Source organism: Pieris rapae, chromosome 7 (assembly GCF_905147795.1).
Source record: "Pieris rapae chromosome 7, ilPieRapa1.1, whole genome shotgun sequence".
NCBI lineage: Eukaryota > Metazoa > Arthropoda > Insecta > Lepidoptera > Pieridae > Pieris > Pieris rapae.
This window is the reverse complement of record NC_059515.1, coordinates 1,348,595-1,373,506: the sequence shown is the minus strand read 5'-3', so window position 1 is coordinate 1,373,506 and position 24,912 is coordinate 1,348,595. Positions and strand designations below refer to the sequence as shown.

Below are 24,912 nucleotides of genomic sequence, written 5' to 3'. Positions count from 1 at the left end.
TGAGGCCGCACTGCGGAAATAAAATCGCCGTTTTTACTCGCCTTTGTTTAATGGAGTAGCGGCCGCACTGTCCTTTCTCTGTTTAGAAGTTTTAATAATTAATTCAACTTCTCGCCTTTTCCCGAAGTCATAAACCACAGATCACCGTTGGCCACAGTCCTATACATCTCTCGCTTCACCACTTTCATGGCCTGACCCGTTTGGGTATTCGATTTTAAGTCATTAGGTAACCGAGTCCTGTGTGGAAAGTTCAATATTACTATAGTAATGTTTCTCGGCATTAATTTTGTTACGCAATCGCAAGATTCACATTACCATAGTGACGTTAGTCGACGGTTTCTGTTATCATAAGCGTTTTTGCGTTAAAACGCGAGTAAAAACCGCAGTGCGTTTTGCAAATCACGGCATCGAGCCAGCTTGTTACGCAATCGCAAGCTTCACATTACCATAGTGAAGTTAGTCGACGGTTTCTGTTATCATAAGCGTTTTTGCGTTAAACGCGAGTAAAAACCGCAGTGCGTTTTGCAAATCACGGCATTAAGACGGCTTGTTAGTCGATTGCAAGTCATGCGGCGCCATTGCCTTAATGCTAACAGAAAGATGCAACTCACTAATTAATACCCTCTCCATCGGCGCCTTTGTTCTTCTGTCATCGGACTCTACCTCGGGTGCTCATTTGTGTCGAAATTACCGCTTCGATGACACGATTCTGTCAATATGGGACGTGTTAAGGTAGTTTCTGGCATAATTCGAGTATATTTTTTAACATTACATTAAAACTTAGGGTACGTAACAGAAGTACTAAAATAGTCGACTATGAGCTATGGGCTCATAGTCGACTATTTTAGTACTTATTTTAGTACTTATTAGAATATAGAATAATTGAAAAAAAAAATCAAATGACTTATCACGGTCACACCTTTAATACCAAACACAGTGTTGCAATCCTAAATAACTGACGTCGCTAAACTTCATTAATAATTAAATATTTTATAACAATTAAACTGTGTTTGTAAATAAATCTTATCACCGATATCTGATCTGTCATCGACCCAAAACCCCAAAAGTGTCGCTAAACTGCCTCATGAACAATTAGTTTAGCACTTATCACACAATAGGAACCCCGTGGTGTCCCACCCGTAGCGTCTCTCCACATTCTATTCACCTTATCAACGAAGTATGGCCACAAATAGATTGTTTTTTTTTTAATTATATGATTCAGCAGTATTTTGTTCTACTCAGACAGTGATAGTATTATGTAAAATTTCTACGATTGGAAAGCACTCAAATCATACACTAATGTGTATGTTTTGATGCTTTCCAATCATCCTAAGCTGAAAAGGACAATATTCAATATATAACCTCTTTTATGGATAAATAATTAAACCTCATTCATAGAAATTACTTTTTTGTTTCGTCTTAGTCTGTGGAATTGTTTTTAATCTGTGATAATAATAGTCAATTTAATGTATGAAAGGTGGTATTTAACAATTATTTATTGGATTTTTTCATAAAACAACTTTTAAATGAGGTCCGACCTTAGAGAACACTTTGGGTAACTAAAGTACTAAAATAGACGCTCATAATTGAAAAAAAAATCATCTGACGGAGAATCGATCGGTGTTTGATACCAATATATACTAAAAATATAAAAGTGGACGTAATAATTAATACACATAACATTAAATTTTTTAAACAAATCCCTCGAAATGTCGGAGAGCACGTGCCCCATTATTGCTAACAAGAATGATAGGAAATTGCAAACTATTAAATGTTGCATCCGGCTTTTAACTGTAAATTTTCCGATTGCAATTTGTCGTTGCGTACTTTAAATTAAGTAGGTACGTATATATGGACCGTGGAATATTCCATTAGTATGATGTCTATGCCGCCATTATATCATATATAACAAAAAATACATACGCTTCCAAATTTTTTGTTACACGGGTAATATTATACATATTTTTATTTGTAAGTAAGATTGTCACTCCACCAATTTTCAGTATACTATATAAATACTAAAATTTTACTAAAAATTATGCTATATAAATGTACCTATAAAGTCATCTAAAATTAAGAGCTCTAAACTTCCAAAAATTTTATCAGTCTATATTTATTTTTCCGTGGTAAAAGTCAACGGATTTTGATAAAGTCAAGTTTCAATTTTGATTTACATATAATATACTGTAGTGGGATGATTTCTCTAGCGGTACGAGAGTTTCAGATTGAAATTCAGGTGGTAAAATAAATTCATAATAAAATAATAATTTACGAACACGCATGTTTCCGCTACAGTATAATATAACAACTGTTACTAAGGTCATACACGAAAGAGGTTGTATGTTTAACTTTAATATATCTAGATACTATAATCAATGTTGTTGGCCCAGTCTGCATTCAGTCTAAGTTTAACGCTAAAACAACTTCGTATTGGATACTAACTCGTAAATAATGTACACTCACAGAAACCTCTTAGTAATACTAAGTACAAAAACATCCCTTCAAACCACCGTAATACAAAAGACCTCAGATCAAAATAAAGCCAAATTGTTTTCTTTTGGGTACTTGAAATCCCCGTTCCATTAGAAGGGTCACGTGACGTCACCCCTGCCATAACTCACGATACACGACCTCAATGAATTTCACTTTCGACGGTTTAAACCACGTCTGTCGTTGATGGCACTAATGTTCACTGTGATCACTTGAGGGTCTATCCCTTATTTTGACAATCTCTATGGTTACAGTTAACTGTAGTCTATGCAAAATATAACGTGAATGCTGGCCGGTTAAAGGAAAAAGATTTGACGCCATGTTGGTTTAGTAAAGAATTCAATTTTGGAACTGTTGACCACAAATGCCGATGTTTGCATTCATATTTCTTTCCACTAACTACAAATATAAAGAGTAAAAATACGTCATTTAGATATGTGTGCGTCCTTACTTTACAGCACACAAGTGTGAGTTTCATTAATGTTTAATAAAACAAGTGTTAAAAAACACACAAAAAACATTATGAAAAAAATTAAATCGGATGTGAGACGCACATTGGTGGTCGCGTGGCTAGGACCGCCCGCTGCGGCAACTCCGCTATGCTAATTCAATTGTTACGAGAGCGGATAGCGATACAATCGGCCCCGCCCGAATTATCATAATAAAGCGCGAGTCACTCTTGCCTCAGCGCTATCGATATCTTCAAGTACTGGAAATCCTTGTAGTCACGACAGGCGTCGTAACTAATCGATTCAGCGTAGTGTTGAAGTGGCGAAAGCAGTTCCCAAAGCCCGCGGCGCGTACACTTCTTGCCGACCATTTTCTATGCAAATTGAATTATGGGATTTTCAAGCAATTTGCCTTTGTTCTTACCGAAAGTACGTGACGGAACTCTCAACACCTCGAAACAATTGTTCCGTGGGAAATTATAGTTGTTTATTGCTCATCAATTAAAATGTATCAAAATCAACATGTTACTAATTAAATGCTAGCATGCTGGAATCCTAGTGGAACTTAAGTATGCGTAATTATTGTATGAGCTCCAGAGGCTACGTTTAAGCCTCGGGGCTCGTAATTTTCTCAGCAATTAATGCCTTGTTCAATAACAGGAAAGAAAATGTAAAAAAATCCAACCACATCTATTGATGAACTCCACTTGCTGGAGTCAATGTACCAGCTGTATAATTGCGATCAAGGGTTTTGTGTACAGCTGTTGTGGTTTAAAACTGTTAAATGTAATATATTAGTGGCGCTGCATCCTTTTAAGGTTTCGGTCTCAGATTTCTGTATCTGTTTCATGATCTTTTGTCAATTTAATAGACAAGTCTCATCACACACATGTCGTCTTTTTGGGTCTAAGCAAATGTTAAATGCGCACATAGAAAGTCCTTGGTGCCCAACCGGGGATCGAACCTACGACCGCAGGGATCGTGAAGTCCCTAGGGCAACACTTAAAACTTAGCTTTTATACTTTGTGTATTAACACCGTCGAAATGTTTTTTAATCTTGGCTACGAGTTCCACAGTCATCCCCAGTCGCTGAACTGGACGTATTCAAGATGATTATAGATAACAATAAAGGGCTACAAAACCTGACCTGACCTGACTGATATGCATATAAGTATATTTTGTGATCAGTTTTCAGAAGCATCCGGCGATAGAAGTAAACTTTATATATATAATAATAATAATTTTTCAGAAAGTAGAATATATATATCTTAGATATCATTTTTTCCTTTTTCTTGCTATGTAACCATTGATCGGGACCCCTTCACGGGTAAATTCCTCCTCCAGCTGTTTCGAACCATCTCCAGTCCATGGATTTCTTTCTTCATTCGCGGCACCCTCTTCTTCTGTTTCCCCTTGGTCGTTTCCATATATGTCTGTAGGTGGTATTAAAATCGGCATTTAGATCGACTCGGGCGTCAAAGAACCGTCAATAAATTAATGAATGACGTAAATCGTGGAAAAGGCCGCTCGCGCACGCCTTAAGCAATGTTCTAGATATTTTATTTGTTTGTTACAATGGTTTAAATGGAGCTAATTATTATAATTTCAGTAATTACTGGAATTATCTGGCTACCAAAAATACGTGAGTTTAACGATGATTTCTCGGAACTGTCGGCCGAGGCCTTCGGCGACGGCTTGAGCACGCAACGAGATATTATCCTCACTGAAATGGTTTACAGCCTTGAACCTTTTACAATCACAATAACCTTAAACGTATAAATTAGTTTATAAATGTCTTGTTTCGTTCACTATCAACCATACTTAATTGCTAAATATGCAGGCAGTTGAGCAGTGTTTGCCTAGTGGCTTCAGCGTGCGACTCTCATACCTGAGTTCGTAGGTTCGATCCCCGGCTGTACACCAATGTCTCTATGTGCGCATTTAACATTTACTCGAACGGTGAAGAAAAACATCGTAAGGAAACCGACATCACTTAAACCAAAAAGTCGACGACATGTCAGGCACTGGAGGCTGATTACCTACTTGCCTATTAGATTTAAAAAAATGATCATGAAACAGATTAAAAAATCTGAGCTGAGGCCAAGACCTAAAGAGGTTCTAGCGCGACTGATTATTATTATTATTAAATATTAACAGGGGCCGTTCCAATATTAGATACGTAAGCAGATTTACTGGAATTTAACCCCCCTCCTCCCTTCCTCTTGTCAGCAAAAGTAAGCAAAGGTCTCAAAAATAATAGCACATAAACGCATGAACTTTTGTAGGAATCCTCGAAAATGCATTTCGTTTTCATGGGCAATGTGTGGGTAATATGTGTACAACAGTAGATAATTACTGTTAAGGTAATCATCAAATAAGAAAATCAAAGCCCCCCCTATATATAAGTGCTTACTTAATATTTGAACGGCCACTAGGATTTACAGTCTTTTGAAACAAAACTCGTTCATCTCTTTCTGTAGGATTGTGTTTATGATGTAATGAAAAGAGATATCAGTACTTTTATCTAAGCGAAATAAGTAATTAACACTAGGGGTATTGTAGAATTAACATACGTGAATAACAGTTGTTTTATTATGTTCGTCACCATCTTAATTGGCAACACTGTTTTGCGCTTACAAATACGGCATTGATTAATCTTGTATACATTAATTTGTATCGTGACTTTTAAAGGTTTGGATTAGTCACCTACGTAGTACAGTGTATATTCAAAACGCATTTATAAAATTTATCTAATACACCGCCGTCGCGTGCGAAGATACTAATTGACACATTAGACTCTCGACGAAAACAAAACGATATATATATACACAAATTACAGCTCATTTCTAGAAAAATTACCCATACTCTTTCAATCTCTTAATTGTTACGTTCCTCAAATAAACACCGACTATGCCTAAGTTTTCTTTGTTGCGTAACCACGAAAACTTAGTTGCCGCCGGGACATTTAAACCTTGGCTTGATTATGCTATCGCAGAATCTTGAACCTTCCGACTCCCAGAACCAACATTGGTTCCGCTAACTTTTTCCACGAGCTTTTTCTACTTTGAATTCTGCCACTTATATCGACCCTTTCTTACTCATTTACTGCTTCATTTAAGAGTAAGTTAAAACAACTATAACTGTCCTAAGACTTGTATAGTTTTTCTTTATTATAGCTATATTTGTCGTTCTCCTAATTTATAAATTTTGTGCTGTCATGTTTTTTTTTTGCTTTGTATTTTGTTTTTTATCAGTGAGACTTTTTGTTGTTTAGAGAGATATCTGTTTCGTTTCCTTAATAAATATATACAACTACAGACTTTCAAATTTCTCAGTGTCTTTACAGAATTAAGAAGGTCATTTAACTTTACAAGCTTGTATTGACTCGTATCGCGTATACAATGTTGCTTTTTATGGAACAGGTTCTTAAAATTACTCTTATTATCTACCCAACTTATGAAGGTCGTCACTAACAATTTAGAGCAGATTCCATCACGCAAAATATAATAATTTCAAACAATATAAAATTATTCATATAACTCAATATTTCTACGATTTTTACTAAAATCTAGCTGTGGGTGACTGTTATCAGTATTTTTTCGTATAGCTTATGTGTATGCACATATTAAGCAATAAAACATCGTATTGAAATCAGACACAGTTAATACTATATTTTATACAGTGAGAGGTTTATGCTAAGGATAAGATTTTAAAAACGTTATTTTGCTAGTAGATTTTTCTAGTCCCGTTCTTAAGTTTCCGAGCCTAAGACTTATAAGTAGCACAGATAGCTTTAACAGTCCAACGCGTTTAAAATGTTTTCTTCAGCTTAACAATCTTAACATTATTTTTACTACTAAAATATAATGTATGTTTAAACGAACTCTGCCATGATGGTTTACCTCCATTGAGACTGGAAATGTAAGCTGTTTTGCCTCTGCCCACCATTTAAGAAAAACATATTTTATTTTTCACCGGGACATCTTTTGTTTTTTTGGGTCATAAAAAAGGACAAAACAAATGTCATAACAAAATATAGGCTTTCATACAAACCCAGCTGACCCGACAAACGTTGCCATAATGTGTGTATTAAATGCCAAATCATAAGAGATATGAAAATTACGTCGCCCCTTTTCACTTTTCAGAAGACCTACTGAATATATACATAAAAAATCATAAAAATCTGACAAAGCGTTTTGGGTGAGTTTCGTTCAAGTTTCAAGACCTCATAAAGGCATTAGCCCGTGAAAAAAAAGATCGTAGAAGGATCGACTATTATTTTAAAAAGTAAATTGTAACTTGGCCACAGACCCCTTGATGTGAGTGAAGGCGTGAAACCGCGCTAGTTACGATCATTAGTCCGCTTCACGCGTCCACATGCCACAGCGGTCCTCGAAATTGTTCAGAAAATTATTTATTTAAATGGCAATTATCGGCCTGTGACGTATACGCATGTGCGATCGGCATGTGTAAGAGGGGACCGCTTTTTCTAAATTGTCACGGTCTATTGAAATTCGGCCTTCTTTTCTTGTCATAGATTAAAATGCATAATGTAACTGGCCATTAATAAATTTAAAGATGTACGATTGTGAGTTGTCTTTATTTACGCGCGAAATTCACATTTCAGACTGTGTGGTCTGTGCATGCGTAGTTATGATAGGATCTGTGATTTATATAAGTAAACAAAGGTATTTTTTGTAATAAAAATATTTACTACTAGTTAATACATTAATAATATTAAGCACAGACTAACAGACGTTTTTAATTGTACGTTGAGTTAAGTTTTTACCAGGGATTCCTTTCCAAGAGAAAATAAAACAAAATGTCATTATTATGACGAAATTGGTGTTCAAGAAAAGTAGATTTTTACATTACCGTATTGATCTTTCAAAGTTTGATGTCGAAAAGTAATAACAGGGTTCGAATTAAGTAAAAGATAATGGCACCCAGACATTATTTCTACATTAAGCGTCTACAAACACGCGATACCGGATGACTTTGGAACATTGCAATTTGTTTTATCTTTTAATGAACTTTGTAAAATATGTTCCATTAGTAGAAGGCTCTTAAACATATTTCCGTGTCTCTCACATGGAAGTATTAAAGGGACGTAGGGACACACAAACTATGACACCTGTATGCAAAAATTGTTTTGACATAGATACTAAGTAAGTCTTGACTCTAAGAATTTTTAAGTTTTACGCAGTGAGTGAGATTTTAGACTATGCAGTGCTAAATTACCTCTTTTGTAATTTCGTTTAAGATAGTATGAAAAATGAAAAGAATATATTACGTATCAGTAAATGATGTGACGGGTAGAGATAAAGAAAATTGTTAGAATAACTTGGTAATTATTCCAACATATTTATTATTTTCCGCCGGCAGCACAGACTATCACGCTTGTTGCACGCGAAACTGGGACAGGACAATTTTTTTAAATGGTCACATTTATACCGGTAAAATCCTGTTAAAATATAATCGAAACATTAACTCCACGCATAAAACTCGTAGGTATCAGCTAGTATCAAACATGAACCTGTTTTGTGGGTCTCGATACGTCTAAAGTATTTTATGCCCAGCGGCAAAATCGAAAGGAATGAGCTTGTCCCACATATTACACGATTTATCCATATAACGCAATTTGAACGCGTATCACAAAAGATTTGAATAAAAATTGCTTAACATTGTGCTTTACAGCAGTCGCGGTCAGCATTATATGCTGTTCTGTAGTTTATGAGTCGTAAACTCTTAAGGTAAATTATAAATCAATACGTAATGTACACTGTGTTATGACAGTCAATATTTAAAATAATAAACGATCGTAATCGAATCACTAAGGCTATATTTTGTACACAACTTGAAGGTTAACAAAAATAAACTATTCTGTAAAACATGTGTGAGAGCAGTAGGTTAAGTCGTAGATTCGATTCCCGGCTGTGCAATAGACTGTTTGTCTATGTCTAAACATTTCCTCTAACGATGACGGGGAATATCGTGAGGAAACCGGCTTGCCGAAACCGAAAAGTCTACGGTGAGTCAGGCTCATGATGATCACCTACTTGCTTATTAGGTATATTGACAAATATTCATGAAACAGATAGTAATCTGAGGACCAGCCTTAAAAAGGCCATTGTTTTTTTGTGTATATTTATATTGTCGTGGAGTGTACATTGGGAGTGGAGCCTAGTTTACAAATATACATTCAGGGTAAGTCCGAACTAAGAACTTTGGAGCGTGGTTTGGTAGATGGGTCTTTCGAGTCTAGACTATTCAAGGCTTAGCTTAGTAGAAAAAGATCCTTGAACGTGTTTAACCAACTTTTACTCTGACTCTTAACCCCATAGTAGGTCCAAGTTAAGCAACCTTAAATACGCATTTCGTACTGAGCTAAGACAAAGTGAAATAGGACATTGTCCCCAATATAAGAAATCGATATGGATGTAAACTTGCGTCGCTCCCCCACCAATAGAATCGGATTTCAAACCCTTGCCTTAATAATGTCCTGGGCAATTATGGAGTTACGCTTCCACCCAAGACACCAACAAATTATTTTGTAATTTGACGTCATTACTAATTGGGCGCCAACGACGCGATAAATCAATAACTATTGTCGCTCTAATGGGAACAGAGAAGCTATATATTTACGGTTATTTAAACATATATAAAAAAAAATTAAATGTCTGCCATATAAAAATTATTAAACGTGGTTTGGTATATACACACCATGTCAGCCGTAGATTGCTATAAGTTATATTTCTCTTCATGATACCCACCATTAAAGTTGTCATAAAACAGTTCCAACTGACACATAACTTTTGAAGTCATACTACTTTTGGCGCGTTAGGAAAAAATGAAAAGAGTATTTTTTTACAATGCGCGCGCACATCGTCACCGTGAAGTTAGCCATAATCAACATTTTAGTTTTTAATTAATAAATAACTTCTAACGCGTGTACATAAGTTATATTTTTATTTTTATTGCAGTTAGTTTTTATTATTATTTTATTTATTAATACATAGTATTAAAAATGTAGTGGATACATGGAGGACGTATGACTAACTTTATGTCATGTAACCCCTAGATATAAATAATAACCCCTAGGAAATACATAAATAAGCTATTTTCCATTAATACTAGTCTCAAGTGAAAGTTATTTATTTATTTTATTTATTAAAGTTTACCACATCATACAGTACCTACGAAATATACGGTATATGTTACAAATATACGGTAGGTACATGGTACAAGTCTTTTATTTAAAATGTATGACAATTAAAGTAAACGTAAGTGTTACAAAAAGACATATTAATAAATATATACGAGATAAGATACGCATAGTGACATTTAAAATACCAGAAATTTTTGTTACACAGATAAAAAAGAGAGCCTACTACAGAATATATCCAGTTGCGGATAAGTAATGTTTAATCTGTTAAAATTGCGAAATTCGAAAAAGAGGCCTGAAATCCTAGCTAGTTTTTTGAAGTTATGAAATTCATTTTGTAATGAAGTCATCTGGAATATACTGTCGATAAGCGTAAATAAGCTAGCGAGCTCTTCAAATACCGAAATTATCCTCTCCCCTTTCACAAACGTCACTAGATTGGCTTAAACGACATAACCAGACAATATGTCATAAATTGTGGGAGCAAGAGTTGATTTGCATTAGACTAACGGTCGGGGATTGAGAGGGCAAAACATTGCAACCATTTTCAACCGAAATTAACAGATTATTAAACTAATTTTACGTGTAGAAAATATAGCAATATAGGAGTATTCTCGAAGATCCGTTTTTTTGCACAATTAGAAACACGAATTTAATAAATTATTTATTTAGTAACAGTTCGTTACATTACAATATATAAATTGACCATAATTAAATGAAAAGGAGGCAACTGGCGGCCTTATCGCTTTCGAGCGGTCTCTTCCAGGCAACCATTTAGTTTAGTTTTATAACACAATTGAATATTATTGACAAAGCTACGCAAAATGCATAGATTAACAGATGTTTTTAATTGTTCGTTGAGTGACTGACAAAGTTCATGTCAGTTCCTATACTGCTAGAAATAGGGATTTTATAAATTTTGTATTACCGTTAAATGTCGTGCTTTTTTGTATGTATTGTTTTTTCTTTAATATAAAAATACTTTCCGCATTGGCGTAACTTGTATTGGTAGTTTATTTTTGTTAAAAATAAATACGTTTCTGCTTCTCACACGACACCAAGAATTTCGCTGAAACTGTATTGTACATATTTCGCAGCAAACTAGTTCAATAAGCCGTTCAATAAAGAGCCTGGCCTCTCAACTAAACATCTTTAACTAGCGGCCTGATCGAAATTTAGCCAGTAAAAAACAGTGAAATTTTTCAAACTGTTAAAACTCTTCACACTGTCAATGAGGCGTCGGCGCCAACTTTGAAGGTGTTTTCCAACGTTTAGTGAAAAACATTTATTAGTAGAACACTATTTTTTTAGTAGAACAGGGGCTAAACAGACAGGAGGCTCGTATATAGGTATAATGGTAGAGTGTAGTGACAATAATAATGTGTTAGTTGTGACTGACTTGCATTTTTTAAATGTCATGTTTCATCTTTTTTATTTATGTCACAAGGTATCGCATTGGCTGGGTAGTTTTAATTTACTGCAGGCTAAATATACTTCAGGCCGCTAGTTAAATGGCTAGGCTGTTATTTGAACAGCTTATTAAGCTGGTTGGCTGCGACATGTACGCTGCGACGAACGCTGTATCCGCTCTTGACTGAGACGGCAAGACTCCATCATGCTACATTATCTCATCAGTGCGAAATCTCGCTAACATTATTACAGGGTAATAAATAATTTAACTTATCCGCTGAGTACATAGAGATCGATAATAGCTCTCATTATTTTCAATAACGTGTTTTCTGAAAAATATTAGGTAATAAGTATAGTTATGAGTTTTATGAAATACAATTTTCTCAGTAACGACTTCACGATCACCGTAATAACATGGAGAGGTAAGCGTTTCTCTTGAATATTCATTTGGGTTCATCATAATTTTGGTAGATAATTTTAAATTATCCAATAAGACATTCGGGACGTGATGCGCCCACGCGGCGATTTATTAACCTCTCACATTATTGCCAGTAATTTAATTGTGATAAACTATTATAAATCTTGCATAATATATCGCTATAACTCATCTGCACTCTGTAGTAGATATTAGTTACATTTCTATTTCACTTTTAGTGCGAAATTTATTCCTAGTAAATTCAATCTGTCAAATAAGTACCTACCTACTTAAATTTAAATAATTAATAAAATTTAAAACTACTAACTTTTGTAATATTTCCTTTCTATTTTTAATAAATAAAGGTCGAGTTGAGATTCTCGTTTGATATAATAACTAATAATAATAATAATTTATTTATTTTTCTCCCATGTAACATTTACAACAATAAATAAGAATACAGTTGTGCGTATTCCTTATTTAAATTTTTAAAACGATATCAAAGACATTTCAAATAAAAACTGTACCTAAATACAGAGCATCTATTGAAACGAGTAACCACAGATAAAAAACACACCGGTTCCGCGGAGTTTTTATAACAAAAGATCTTCGTCATTTTTTGACAAGGAAAAGGCCATCAAATTTGTAATGGAGCGGCGCCGCTCTGTCGGCGCGGGGGCCTCATCTACGCTTTGATCCAATCTGCCGTCGGAGCCAACTTTGACCAATTATCCACCTATATCACTCATGGCTCCAACCCGAATGAGCCATAATGCCTGGGTAATTATGACGACGTCATTTCTGCTTTCTTTTAATACAACCGTGTTGATGCATTGTGACGCATTGTTCTTTGTACTTAGTTGATATCCTAGAGTCAGTCTAAACCACATTTATTTATATCTGCATTATGGATTTATTTAACACTTAATATCGTATACATGAAATCTTATGTGATAAATGAGTTTGTGGTCATGGGATTAAAAGCATTTACAGGGAAGTAATTCTGAATGTTTGAGAATATGTTTAAAATAATATGCCTGATTAAATCTTTCAAATTTCGGCCTATTTGGTTAAAGGAAATCCTCATTATTGCTTGCTGCATGCTTAAATATTTTAAAAAAACATGATTTAAAATATATAAACTCTTACTACAAAATGTTAATAATATGCAATCAAAATGATTCAAGAATTCATTCCTAGCCTGTACGCTCTAATACGTCCCCATATATCGGTGTCTAATATTCGTTATTATTATATTATGACCCTCTAGTAAGTATTAAGTATGGGCCTTCTAGAATCTAGTCATTACAAAAACTTTGAAATGGCACTAAACCCATAAAAATGAATTCAATTTTAATCGCTAAAGAAATAGGGAATATTTAATTGTAAGAAGCGAATTTACATATTCACCGATGGAATGATTAAAATTTAATTGATCCAACTCACAGTTAATTCACTTTAATGATGGTAAAAAGTCAGTAATAGATCAAACTTTGATAGCCATATAAACAATGCATAATATGTTGGTTTACTGATAAAGTATTGCTGTTTTTTATGTAACTATTTTTAAGTACAGCTGACACTGGTATTGCCAAAAGGGTCGCCGATGCAGGCTATTTAAAAAGTTGGTCTGCTCATTTCTAGATTGACCCTAAGTCGAATTCATTCGGAAATATTCAGTAGATTCATAGATTTACGGCAATCAAAAACAAAAAGTATAACTACAGTCCCATAACTCAGCTGTCTCCATAACAGTCTTCAGGATATTCAGAAATTGAGTCATAAATGTAACCCGTTAGTCAACAATGTATGAAATTTGACATGACTGATTTGACGTGGCGTACGTCAAAATTTAATTTTTGACATACAGAAGTGACAGTGCTAAGTCTCGGTTCTGAATAACACCGGTAATGTTGACATTAGACCTGCTGTTTTCTTTACGATATTTTTTGACGATTTGAGCTGTTTGTCTGTGCACCAGTTAGATTGAGAAATGGCCATACAAGATACAGAAATCTGAACCCCAGACCTCAATACCACATCGATTGTATATAATCATACTTTAACTAGTTGTATAGTAATAATGTATTAAATATTATTAAGCCATGTTTCAATGGCCCTAATACCCAGAGATTATCAAATAAACATACTTGATGTGCAAGATATCGCATAAAATTAAGGACACAACAGCTGCACCAATCACAATATAATGGGCGTGGCTGCACCCCACCCCACTTCCCGAGTGATCCCCGGATTATTTTATTGTTCTCAATGAAACTTTTTATCGTGCCATTGTCTCGTATTGGGGTGAAATATCCGGTCGGATATACCGTTTCAACTCATCTTTATTCACTGGGAACACGAAAGGATTCATTTTTTTATTTTAATAGGGGCGAGTTATGGTAATATATTGTTTATGTATTTTCAACACACCAATATACATTATTTACAATATTCTTGAAATACATAGTATTATAATAATTAATAGCCTTTATTCAGATACATTTGTCATTAACATTTAAACACATTTGCATTTTAATCCTATTCTATGTATATCGCATAGGTAGTAAATATCATCAAGCCTTGATGCTAGATTAACTACAGTAGAAGGATATTCAATACCTTATATTGAAATCAAATCTATCCTAAAATATTAATCCAAGAAGCGATTGACATAAACTCATTTCTTTTCTGCGTTTATTTGAAGTCGTTAGCTTTTATTAATTAGGACGTCCCGCCGCGGCGTCGAGCGGTAGCGGTCGGGAGCTGTCACCGATCCACGTAATTGTAAATATGTACCTATGGCCTTCTCTTAATTTATTTATATTGCTATTCAAAAGCACCTCCGGCTATTAGGAACAAAACATTGATTCCCATATAAATTAGGCTATAAATCAGAGCCAACACTAAAACCGATTCTCACGGTCGAAACCGGCTCAGTTAATAATAAAATCGTATTTCGTTCTTATGATTATTAATTAAACGTTTCTCATATTTCAGGAGCATCCCAGCTTACGCGGCACGCCTTTGGCAATGCTGGCGGCGCAGTGTAATAAGCTATCGAGCAAATCTCCTCCGCCCCTGGCTGACGCGGCCGTTGGCAAGGGCTTTCATCCTTGGAAGAAAAGCCCAGGAACCAACTCACCACCGGGCGCTGGAGTAGCTCCTCGGACACAGCCACCCTCTTGTACGCCTTACGGCCGCGGTCCCACGGCATGCGCAGCCGCACCCACCTACGGAAATGACATATATTTCCCATCATCTGGAGACCAACTATTAGGAAAAAGTGAATCGAGCGCGAGCCTGGGTTCAATGTACTCAAGACACCCCTATGAATCGTGGCCCTTTAACGTTGGCGGAGGAGGCGGCGGTGGAGCGCTCAAGGCTGCTGAAATGGGTGGCGTCAGTGCTGTTGGCAGTACTTGGTGGGACGTCCACAGTGGTTGGCTCGATGTTGGTGGCCAAATGGCGAATTATGCCGGACAAGATTATTCACAACTCACCCATTCCCTGTCTGGTGGGGCGCATTTACTTCCACCAGCACCACACCTCTTACAAGACGCTTACAAATCTGTATTGCCAACACAAGGATCGTTTGGATTACACGCGCCTGGTTCTCCGGCACCTCCAGCACAGGCACCTTCACCACGGTCCCAGCGGCGATACGCCGGTCGAGCGACTTGCGACTGTCCCAATTGTCAGGAGGCTGAACGACTTGGACCCGCTGGAGCTCATCTCCGCAAAAAGAACATTCATAGTTGTCACATTCCTGGCTGTGGAAAAGTGTACGGAAAGACTTCACACTTAAAGGCCCACTTACGGTGGCACACCGGTGAACGACCATTCGTTTGTAATTGGCTATTCTGTGGCAAGCGATTTACGAGGTCAGATGAACTGCAAAGACACCTTCGGACTCATACTGGTGAAAAGAGGTTCGCATGTCCCGTGTGTAACAAGAGGTTTATGAGATCGGACCATTTGGCGAAGCACGTGAAAACTCACAACGGGGGCAAGAAGGGAAGTTCAGACTCGTGTTCGGATTCAGAGGAGAACAGTCAAGGGGAATGCGGAGTGGGTGGGCGGTCACCTGAGCACCAGTTGGACGTGAAGCCTGGGCCACTGTGACTGGGGCGCGCGGCGCTGCCGGTGCCCCATCACGCGTCGCTTCTGTGATACTGCAGGCCGCTTGCGCCCTCTGTACATACCACATATCAACATGAATGAACGTGAAAGTGTAAAGTCTACTCGATATTAATCGGCGGACTTTGTGAGACTAAAGTGTACAGTATATAATACTAATTAGTTATTACGATAATATTATCCTACTAACATAATATAAGTAGTTAACACGTTTGTCCAAAATTGCAGTTGGTACTTATTGTAATGATAAATGATACCTCATGGTTCCAACAAAATCAGAGTTTATTTATAAATTATATTAACTAGAATATTGCTAATTAATTGTTACGGACAGAGATCATAAATGCATATTGTGTCAATTTTTTTTGTATAAAAGTAGAATATTGTTTTGAATAATTGTATTAATATTTTATTTTAAGTAGATGCCTAAAAAATTCACAACAAATAACCATAGCAGTACATCACAGATTATTCTAATAATGTTTCGTCTGCACAAAATAGAAAATGTTGGAATGTTCTTATGAAAATTTATAAATTTGTATAATAAAGCATGCTATGTGTATGTACAAACTGTGTATAAACGAAGCATATGCCTGAAATTGATTTTATAAACTTGAAATATATTTTCCGAGTGGATCTATGCTTTTTTATTTAGTTAAAACAACCATCAAAAACTTATTATAACCTTTTGTGGCGATTTTATAGAATTTCATTCACTCTATAAATCATTCCTTGATTGTAATGGCGCCATCTATACGGCGCAGTAGCAAACAAATATTGAACCACATTTTCATGCAACCTATATTTATTAGTTTAAATCATAAACGACCTGAAACGAACATAGTACAAGGGATAATGGGGCTTAAAAGTATTAAGATATATGTGAATATAGTTAAATATACTATAAAAATCAATCAAAATGACGACACTATTTAAATTGTCTGTAATAATTCAGTTGTAAACCTCTTTTTGGGTCTTCTCCTTGCTTCCTTCTTCTGCGCCTTCAACTGTTTGTGCTACGATAGTAAGTATACTGATTAATAATACGTAACTAAGTTCATAAACAAATCTACAAACTTATTTTATTATCTGTAGTCAAATTTTCCTTTAGGTGCTTTAATTATTAATAAATATAAATCATCCATTTCGTTTTAGAAAATATCCTTTATTTTGAATTATTACATTAAAAAATGTTACCAAATTTACAATAACACATCATAATGAAAATGACATTTGTAATAATCCTCAAATTACCTGATAATAAAATAATTTCGTGTTCAAAGACAAATGATTCACGTTTTGTTACGAACGTTGTTAAATGCGCTGTTTTTTTTGATAAACGATTTCTTTATTTATATTAGCTTAGGTATAGGCTATTAGTGTATATAAAAAACTTATGATTACATTTCTTATTTAAAAAAACTACCGTACATTTCTAAAAAGGGATCGCTTCACACTGATTACAACATTAATATAAAAAATACTCATTGAAACAGTAATTTAATACATTTAATGAAATCCTTTTGTTTACACAAGAAGCCGACGTAAAAAGTAAATTGAAACCGCAAATGAGAAGGGGATGGGTGGTTAGGGCATCGCGGGTGGCGTCAACTCGTGCCGTAAAAACCAAACTCATCTGCGACACCGGCATACCCATTAAACCTAGCTTTATCTTCTCTTATTAATGACGTTTTCGCGGTGGTCCGACCTTTATTGACATCTATATTTGCCAAAAGTCGCATGTTATTGACGTCTTATTAAAATTCTGACGGGTAATCTCTCAATATGGGTAATAATAGGTGATCGGCTTCGAGTTGACACAAGCAAGATTTAGAAAGATTAATCTATGCCGAAATTAAGTATGGAGACTGTTGCATCGAAGATTATGGCGGAATCGAAGTACTGTATTATATTTTATACCTATAATAAAATTCTTTAGCGAATTCTGCGATGTATTTTAGGCATTAAATACATATACATTATGTATAACAAAAGCATTTGTAACTAGAATGATTTAGCACTATAATTCTGTTTTTATTAAGTAATAGGAGAAGTTGAAATTTTAGAATCTTAAGCTTTTGCTCAATATTATGTCTTTGAGTTTTGTCTCTATTATATTAAATCCCTTAATTTATTCAGTATTGTACCTACGTGTCATGGGACAATTAGGCACAACATATGCCGTCTCTTCATCTGTAAACAACAGGCCACAACTCTGAATATGTGAATAAGGTAAGAATCTTTCGTGACCTATCATCTGTTTGATCAATCCCTTTGGTTTAAAGGAAACAACATTTGAAAGGAAACACTAAATTATTGCAGCTATATAGCCGTTGCTATGTATGTGCTTTCATTTTTTGTCGTGTTGGCAAGTAGTTCTTCAGATGAGATAGGAGGATCTATCGTACACCGGTGCCTCTTCTAGATGCGTAGCTGTCTGTGCCAGTTCGTCTGCTATGAAAGAGCTATTTATGGAATATATAACTTTTGCTTAAAAGATTTTAGGTGTTCATAAATTGGGCTAATAGAAGTCGCGTAAGGGTTTGAACGGAAGCTTTCGGTGCAGTTAATTTAGCATAAACACGCCATAAATAATTATTTTATATTTCTTTATACGACTGCTTTATACAGGTTTATCAAATACAATATGTCCGCAGTCTAAAATTGGCGAAAAATAACGCTACCGATATTATTATTATCACTTAAAAATTAATAAAATACTTAAATTGATATTAATTTAGCGCATGAAGAAGTAAGCTTAAGGAATCGACTTAGTTTACAATTGTATTGTACCCATCCCATACCTAACTTAATTAATACCAACGTTTATTTAATATAAACTGTTAATGTCCCAAAATATATTGGATTACGAACTTGTTAACTTCTATAATCCAATTGAGTAAACAGTTATTGAAACAGAGCCCTCTTAATGAGAGATTTATGTTCACTAATACAATTGCGAATGTATTAGGGGGAGTTTTTAAAAACAGTATATGAATCTACTGATTTTGTATGCACAGTGAAAACTTATATCTAGTTAATCATGTAACAACACTAAGTAAAGATGCATACCTGGTTATCTTTTCGATCGGCGGTGGATGTCTTCGTTGCTGGAATATCTGCTACTACGGACGGCCTGACGAGATCAAGATACTGGTAAGGAAGATGGTTTGAGGACTTGCCTTTAAGAGGTCTTTGAAAAAAACATTACCAAGAAAGTGGCTATTTTTATTATTAACTGCCCCCGCGAACTTTGTTCCGCCTTAATATGATAATAGTATTAATAGCTACATACCAACGAATGGAACATTTTGCTATGCTACCAAATAGTTTTCTTTTTCGAGAACCTAAGTATTAAAAAAAAACTAAACATAATTTTTTCATGACTTCGAGTTTTACACAAAAGTGAATAATAACAACCTCTGTAATAAGTTATTTTCTAGTAAATAACCTTTAGTCATTTTGTAAAACATCACATAAAACTTAATCTATTGTGCTAAAACAATTAAATAATATTTTTCACATGTAATAATTACTCGCAAAAGACAAACTAAACGAAATTAAATAAAAAACACAATTAATAATTTATTTGTATCGTAATTTCTGGATTACGTTTTGATTTTTATCTATTGTCAAAAATAAATAAGTCTACCACTACCACCATTTTAGGTCTGGCCTTCAGATTTCTGTGTCTGTTTTATGATCATTTGTCAACCTAATATGCCTTTGGGTATTGAGCCTCCTGTGACTGACACAAGCCGACTTTCTGGGAAAAGGCAAGCCGGTTTCCTCATGAGGTTTTCCTTCACCGTTCAAGAGTTAAGTATAGAAAGAAAATGGACATTCCATTGGTGCAATGTTGGGGATTGTAACTACTATCTCAGGAATGAGTCACATCCTGAAGCCAGGCTGTTCTAATAGATTCAACATATTAAAAATCATAAACGAATATGAAAAGTGTTTCAAATAAATCTATGTCATATTAATTTGCAAATAAACTAGATTTTTTGCGAAATATTCTCAGAAAATGATGAGACACGTGTTGCGGCTTCTTTGCTTTACGAGGGTCAAAATTTACGACGACTTATTCATCTCACATTAATGAGCTGGTTTTTGTGTTAACTTTGTTTAACAGCCCATCCTAACTTTGACCGTCCAATGTTTACGAAATTTTTTTAAATAATTTTTAGAATAGCCTCATACGCTTTCCTATAATTAACCATGCTTGCCTGTTAAGTTTTTGTAGTATTTCATTATTATGTCCTAGGAGACTTTTCTTCATTCCGCCATGGAAGCAAGGATATGTCGTAGGTACCAACTTAACCCACTTTAAAGGTTATATTTACAATACTATATTTATCGTATTCGTAAGTCGATTCTATTAGAAATGCTTTTGTGTGTATGTGATATACACCCGACACTAAAAAGTAGTACAGTAGTAAAGTAGCCAGCTGTAAAAAGCAAAACACTCCGTCGGCCTATTAAAACACTTCCTGTCGAACGGAGCACTGCAAGAAAAGACAAGAAAACTGTAACAATTATTTAAATTCAATAGAATATGGCATCTGCTATTGGAACAGAATATCTTTAGTATATTTTATTTGTATAATTGGATATTTACCTAAATATTACACAAAACTTAGAAAACTATGTGATTAAATTATTGAAAACTTCTGAAAATATAAAATAGTATTAAGATACTGAAAAGTGTATCTCGAAAATCGAACTCTGTCCAATAATTGTGTTAATATAACAATAAATTTTCTCTTAGAACTATTACACTACAGATTAGAAGACTAAGATGAATATGCTGCTGCAACTAAGTCACGGTCAGAGATGATCTGCCGAAGAAGAGGAAGGTTGGAAGTTTCTGCGAATGCCAAGACACATTGCAGAGCCAGTGGAGTGAGTGAATCTTGATAAAAGCAACATTGTTGCGAACAAGCGAAGAACGGAAACACAGGCTGTTTACAACTTTTTAAAAGCACAGTCCGCTCGCAGTAAATCACGAGTTGTAGACCCTTCAGAAGTAATATTGACTTCTCCGAACTCGCATTAATCTGCCATTTCTCATACAATGAATGTTATACAGATTTTTAGTGCGAGCAAGCATTTATTTCTTGTATGGGCAAGTTTTAATGCGAACATTCCTAGTATATTTTTCATAAAAATATACTAGGAATGTTTCATATTTTTATGACAGTGAGAGTGATCATGATATAGGATATAACAGGTATAGGTAGGTAACAGCTGATAAGCTAACATAGAAAAAGTCTTTATATGATTATTCAAAATTCCTACGGGGGCGATTCAACTTCATTTTTCGGAATCGTTCTCATAGTACCTACGATTTGTCTTAGCCTCAAAATAGGCTTCAGTTTTGGTGATTACCTCTTTTTTATCAAAACTTCCGTTCAGCCAGAATTCCTTTGGGGTCTGAGAACAGGAAATAGGGGGTCAAATCTGGAGAATACGGTCGATGTGGAAGAAATCTGAAGCCCAATTAGACTTGTGTTTTCATTTATTTTTGACCATGCATTGTGTTGATGAAACAGAAATTTGAACTATGTACCTATTCTTGAACTTTATTGAAACATATTTACGACAATTGATTTTTTATTCGATGAGAATCGGATTCAAATACTTAACGCTTGAATTAAAATTCTCAATAGATAATGCGTTTAATACTTAATAATTGAGAAATATTAATAAATTTAAATATTTAATTATCCTATATGTAATTACGTTACATGTTCAATTACCAACATAGCATTTTAATTAGTTAAAACACTTGTCAAATTAAACCAAGCTACATCTCGTAATTTGGAATCCGGGTGTAAAATAAATGACAAATGCCTATAACACGCATGCGCGACACAACTGTCAAGTTTAAACGTCATAATTTAGTGCGGCACTCCGTCATATCCGCCATTCGATACCCCGAAGTGATAAATCTGGCGCGGAGTCGCAATCACGGATATGACTTTTTACAATGTTCCACTTGAATGCTACTGTTTTAAGACTTCATCTGAACCATCAAATGGAAACGCAAATGACAGGAGACTTTATATTTTTAACTTTAAAAAAGTTTTAGGATTTTTACATACGGGAATAATTGTATAATAAATACTTGTTTTTGAAAATTTTAACGCTTTGTTTTCATTGTATAGAGGCTATAAACTGAGCTTTTTTCACTTAATAAAACAATCAATAAGAATATGTACATTCTTATTGAATGTACTTCAATAAGAAGTATTTGAATAAGTCTATTTATATATTATATATATATATATATATATATATAAATAGACTTAATCAAACGCTATATTTTATATATATATAAAAAATAGCGGCCACTATATTTTATAATATTTTAATACGCCGGCAGCGCACTTGTGAGCCCTCTGGCATCGAGAGTGTCCATGGGCCAATAGACCCAAAGAAGGAGACTTACTTCATGTTAAGTGTGAAAGTCAAAGTCAAAGACAAAAATGAAGGACCCTAATTTAATTTGGTTTGGAAATCCTTTAGTGGGTAGCTGGTACTACATAGTTGTGGTGCGCGGGAAAATTGCCTTAAAATCAGTTGTCAGTTATTTTTTTTTACGAAATTTCATGTGAAAGTACTTTTAGTAAACGCTAGATTACCGGTACTAAAAAAAAAATATTTCTGTATAATTATTCTTTAATTAACTGAGTATTGGCCTAGTGTGTGTGAATTTCAAACCCAGAGGCATTTGCAAACCAAGCCGCTCTAGGCCCAATGTGCCACCACTTTCTCAACACCTATAGACAAGATACTACGATATAGATATATTTAGGAACGGTGTACTAGATCTTCATTAAACTGCGTATGGGATGTCTAGTGTCTATAGGAAACAGTTTGTTGAAAGACCTACAAAGGGCAAAAAAATTTATCGAGACAAAATTGTAGACATAAATATAAAAAAAAATATTTTAAAAAATTTGCACGTTTTGCCGCCCTTCGCATCTTGCCGCCTAGGCCCGGGCGTACTGGGCTTTAGGGCAAATCCGCCTATGTTCATACCAAAGATCGTAGGTTCGATTCTTGGCTGTGCAGCAATGAACTTTCTTATCATATCATTATCTGGTACGTTTAAAGAAAACATCGTGAGGAAACCGAAACACCCAAAAAGTCGAAGGCAAATGTCACAGTAGGCTGATCACCGACTTGCCTATTACAATTGACAAATGATCATGAAACATACAGAAATCTGAGGCCACTGAAAAGCGTAATAAAACAAATTTAGAAGTGCACGGAACACATACTCCGTAATATGTTTGTAAACGAAAATCAATAAGATTAGGGAGTTAATAAAAGCGAAGGGCGTCGTTTTCGCACACTGTCAAGCGAATTTAAATTCAGTAAATATTCAACTAATCCGTCTCTTTGTGACGTGATAAAATAATGACAACAAATTGTTCTCGGATCCACTTTCACGACCCCCTTTCACTGTTGTACATTTAAACTTATAAACCATGCTTTTTTAAAGGCTTCAAGATCAAATTTAAAACATCTTATCGCAAAATATAAATATTTTTTTTATTATATATTTATTATTCGCACCCTTTTTTATTGTTGGGAAATCAATTTGACGGCCGGGGCAACTTTTAAGTTACGGGTGCTGGTCGGTCCGTGAGGTGAAATGGACCGCTATCCACTAAAACCCATCAGCCCCATCTGGCTTTGGACCGGGGGCATCATAACAGTATCAACCAAACCGTTGCCCTACGCCAACATGAGGCAAACTAAAAGATATGCACATATAATTTAAATGATTTATTAAAACATATATTGTTTGACACAATACACCGTCTATATTAATTTAAAAAAGTGGATCAAATTCTGTAAAAGAATATATCATCTGTGTTCATAAATAAATTGGTCTAATTTGTGTGTTATCTATAATAATGACCGGAAATCGCTTAAAATAAATTGTCTATTGCTGCTGTGACTTTGATGTGTCCAACGAAAAGAGTAATTACAGAATCAAGAGATATACAGTGAGCACAGATTAGCATAAGTTCAATATATTTAAAGGATGCAAATTATCTATTCAGCAAATACGTTAGGGAGCGTTTCAATCAGCCCTCGTTTGGGGTACATTAAAGCAATCGCGTCACTTTATTAGTTTCTGCTTCATTTTGCTCTTTTTGATGTTCTCACTTTGTGCAAATATTTTTCTATGTGATCACTTGTAAAGTCCCCAGTGGCTTATTGTTGCGTTCAGTAATCATTTCTCAAGGGCAAGTAATTAGTGTACGCTTTCATTTCAGTACTGTGGGTTCTTAATAAAAGCACCGCGGTATTTGAATTAAGCGTGAGCAATGACGACAGTTCTATGAGTTTTTGAATTTGGATTTTTGAAACAACAGATTAAAAATATTATGTACAGAATATTTAAGTATTTTTTAAGTATTTGGTTTTTCTTAATGTTAATGCTACGATCAAAATATATAGGTTAGGGAATTAGTTACCCTGCGTTATAGCCTGCGGTTCCAATGATAAAATTGAACCTTTTCTAACTTTATAACATATATATTTAATCAAGATACTATCAGTCATTATATATCGAATATTTTACTCACTAATTAAAAAAAAGGACAAATGTTTATGGCTTTTATAGTCCAGACTAGAAGGAAATTGCTATCTTACAGTGAAATTGCCTTTTTTTAAAACTGAGGTTATACATTTGCTCCTCACAATAGCAAGGGTGTGTGGTGTCAATAGACCTAGCAGAATTTCTGCTACTCCCGATGGGTAACACCCACTCGAGTAGTTTCAACATGCATGCAGAAGCACGCTCGAGTTTCCCCGCTTCG

General features: G+C 34.9%; 1 protein-coding gene across 5 annotated transcripts in view; it reads left to right on the top strand.

Annotated features, from left to right (window-relative positions):
- LOC110994613 (transcription factor Sp9) overlaps positions 1 to 16,687 on the top strand; it is a 78,704-nt gene extending 62,017 nt beyond the window's left edge. For all 5 annotated transcript variants that reach the window (XM_022261375.2, XM_022261377.2, XM_045628974.1 and 2 more), the window contains one exon: positions 14,930 to 16,687. In XM_022261375.2, the coding sequence (XP_022117067.2) occupies positions 14,930 to 16,054 (1,125 nt within the window). In that variant the 3' untranslated portion in view covers positions 16,055 to 16,687. The remainder of the gene's footprint in view (positions 1 to 14,929) is intronic.
- Positions 16,688 to 24,912: the final 8,225 nt, after the last annotated feature.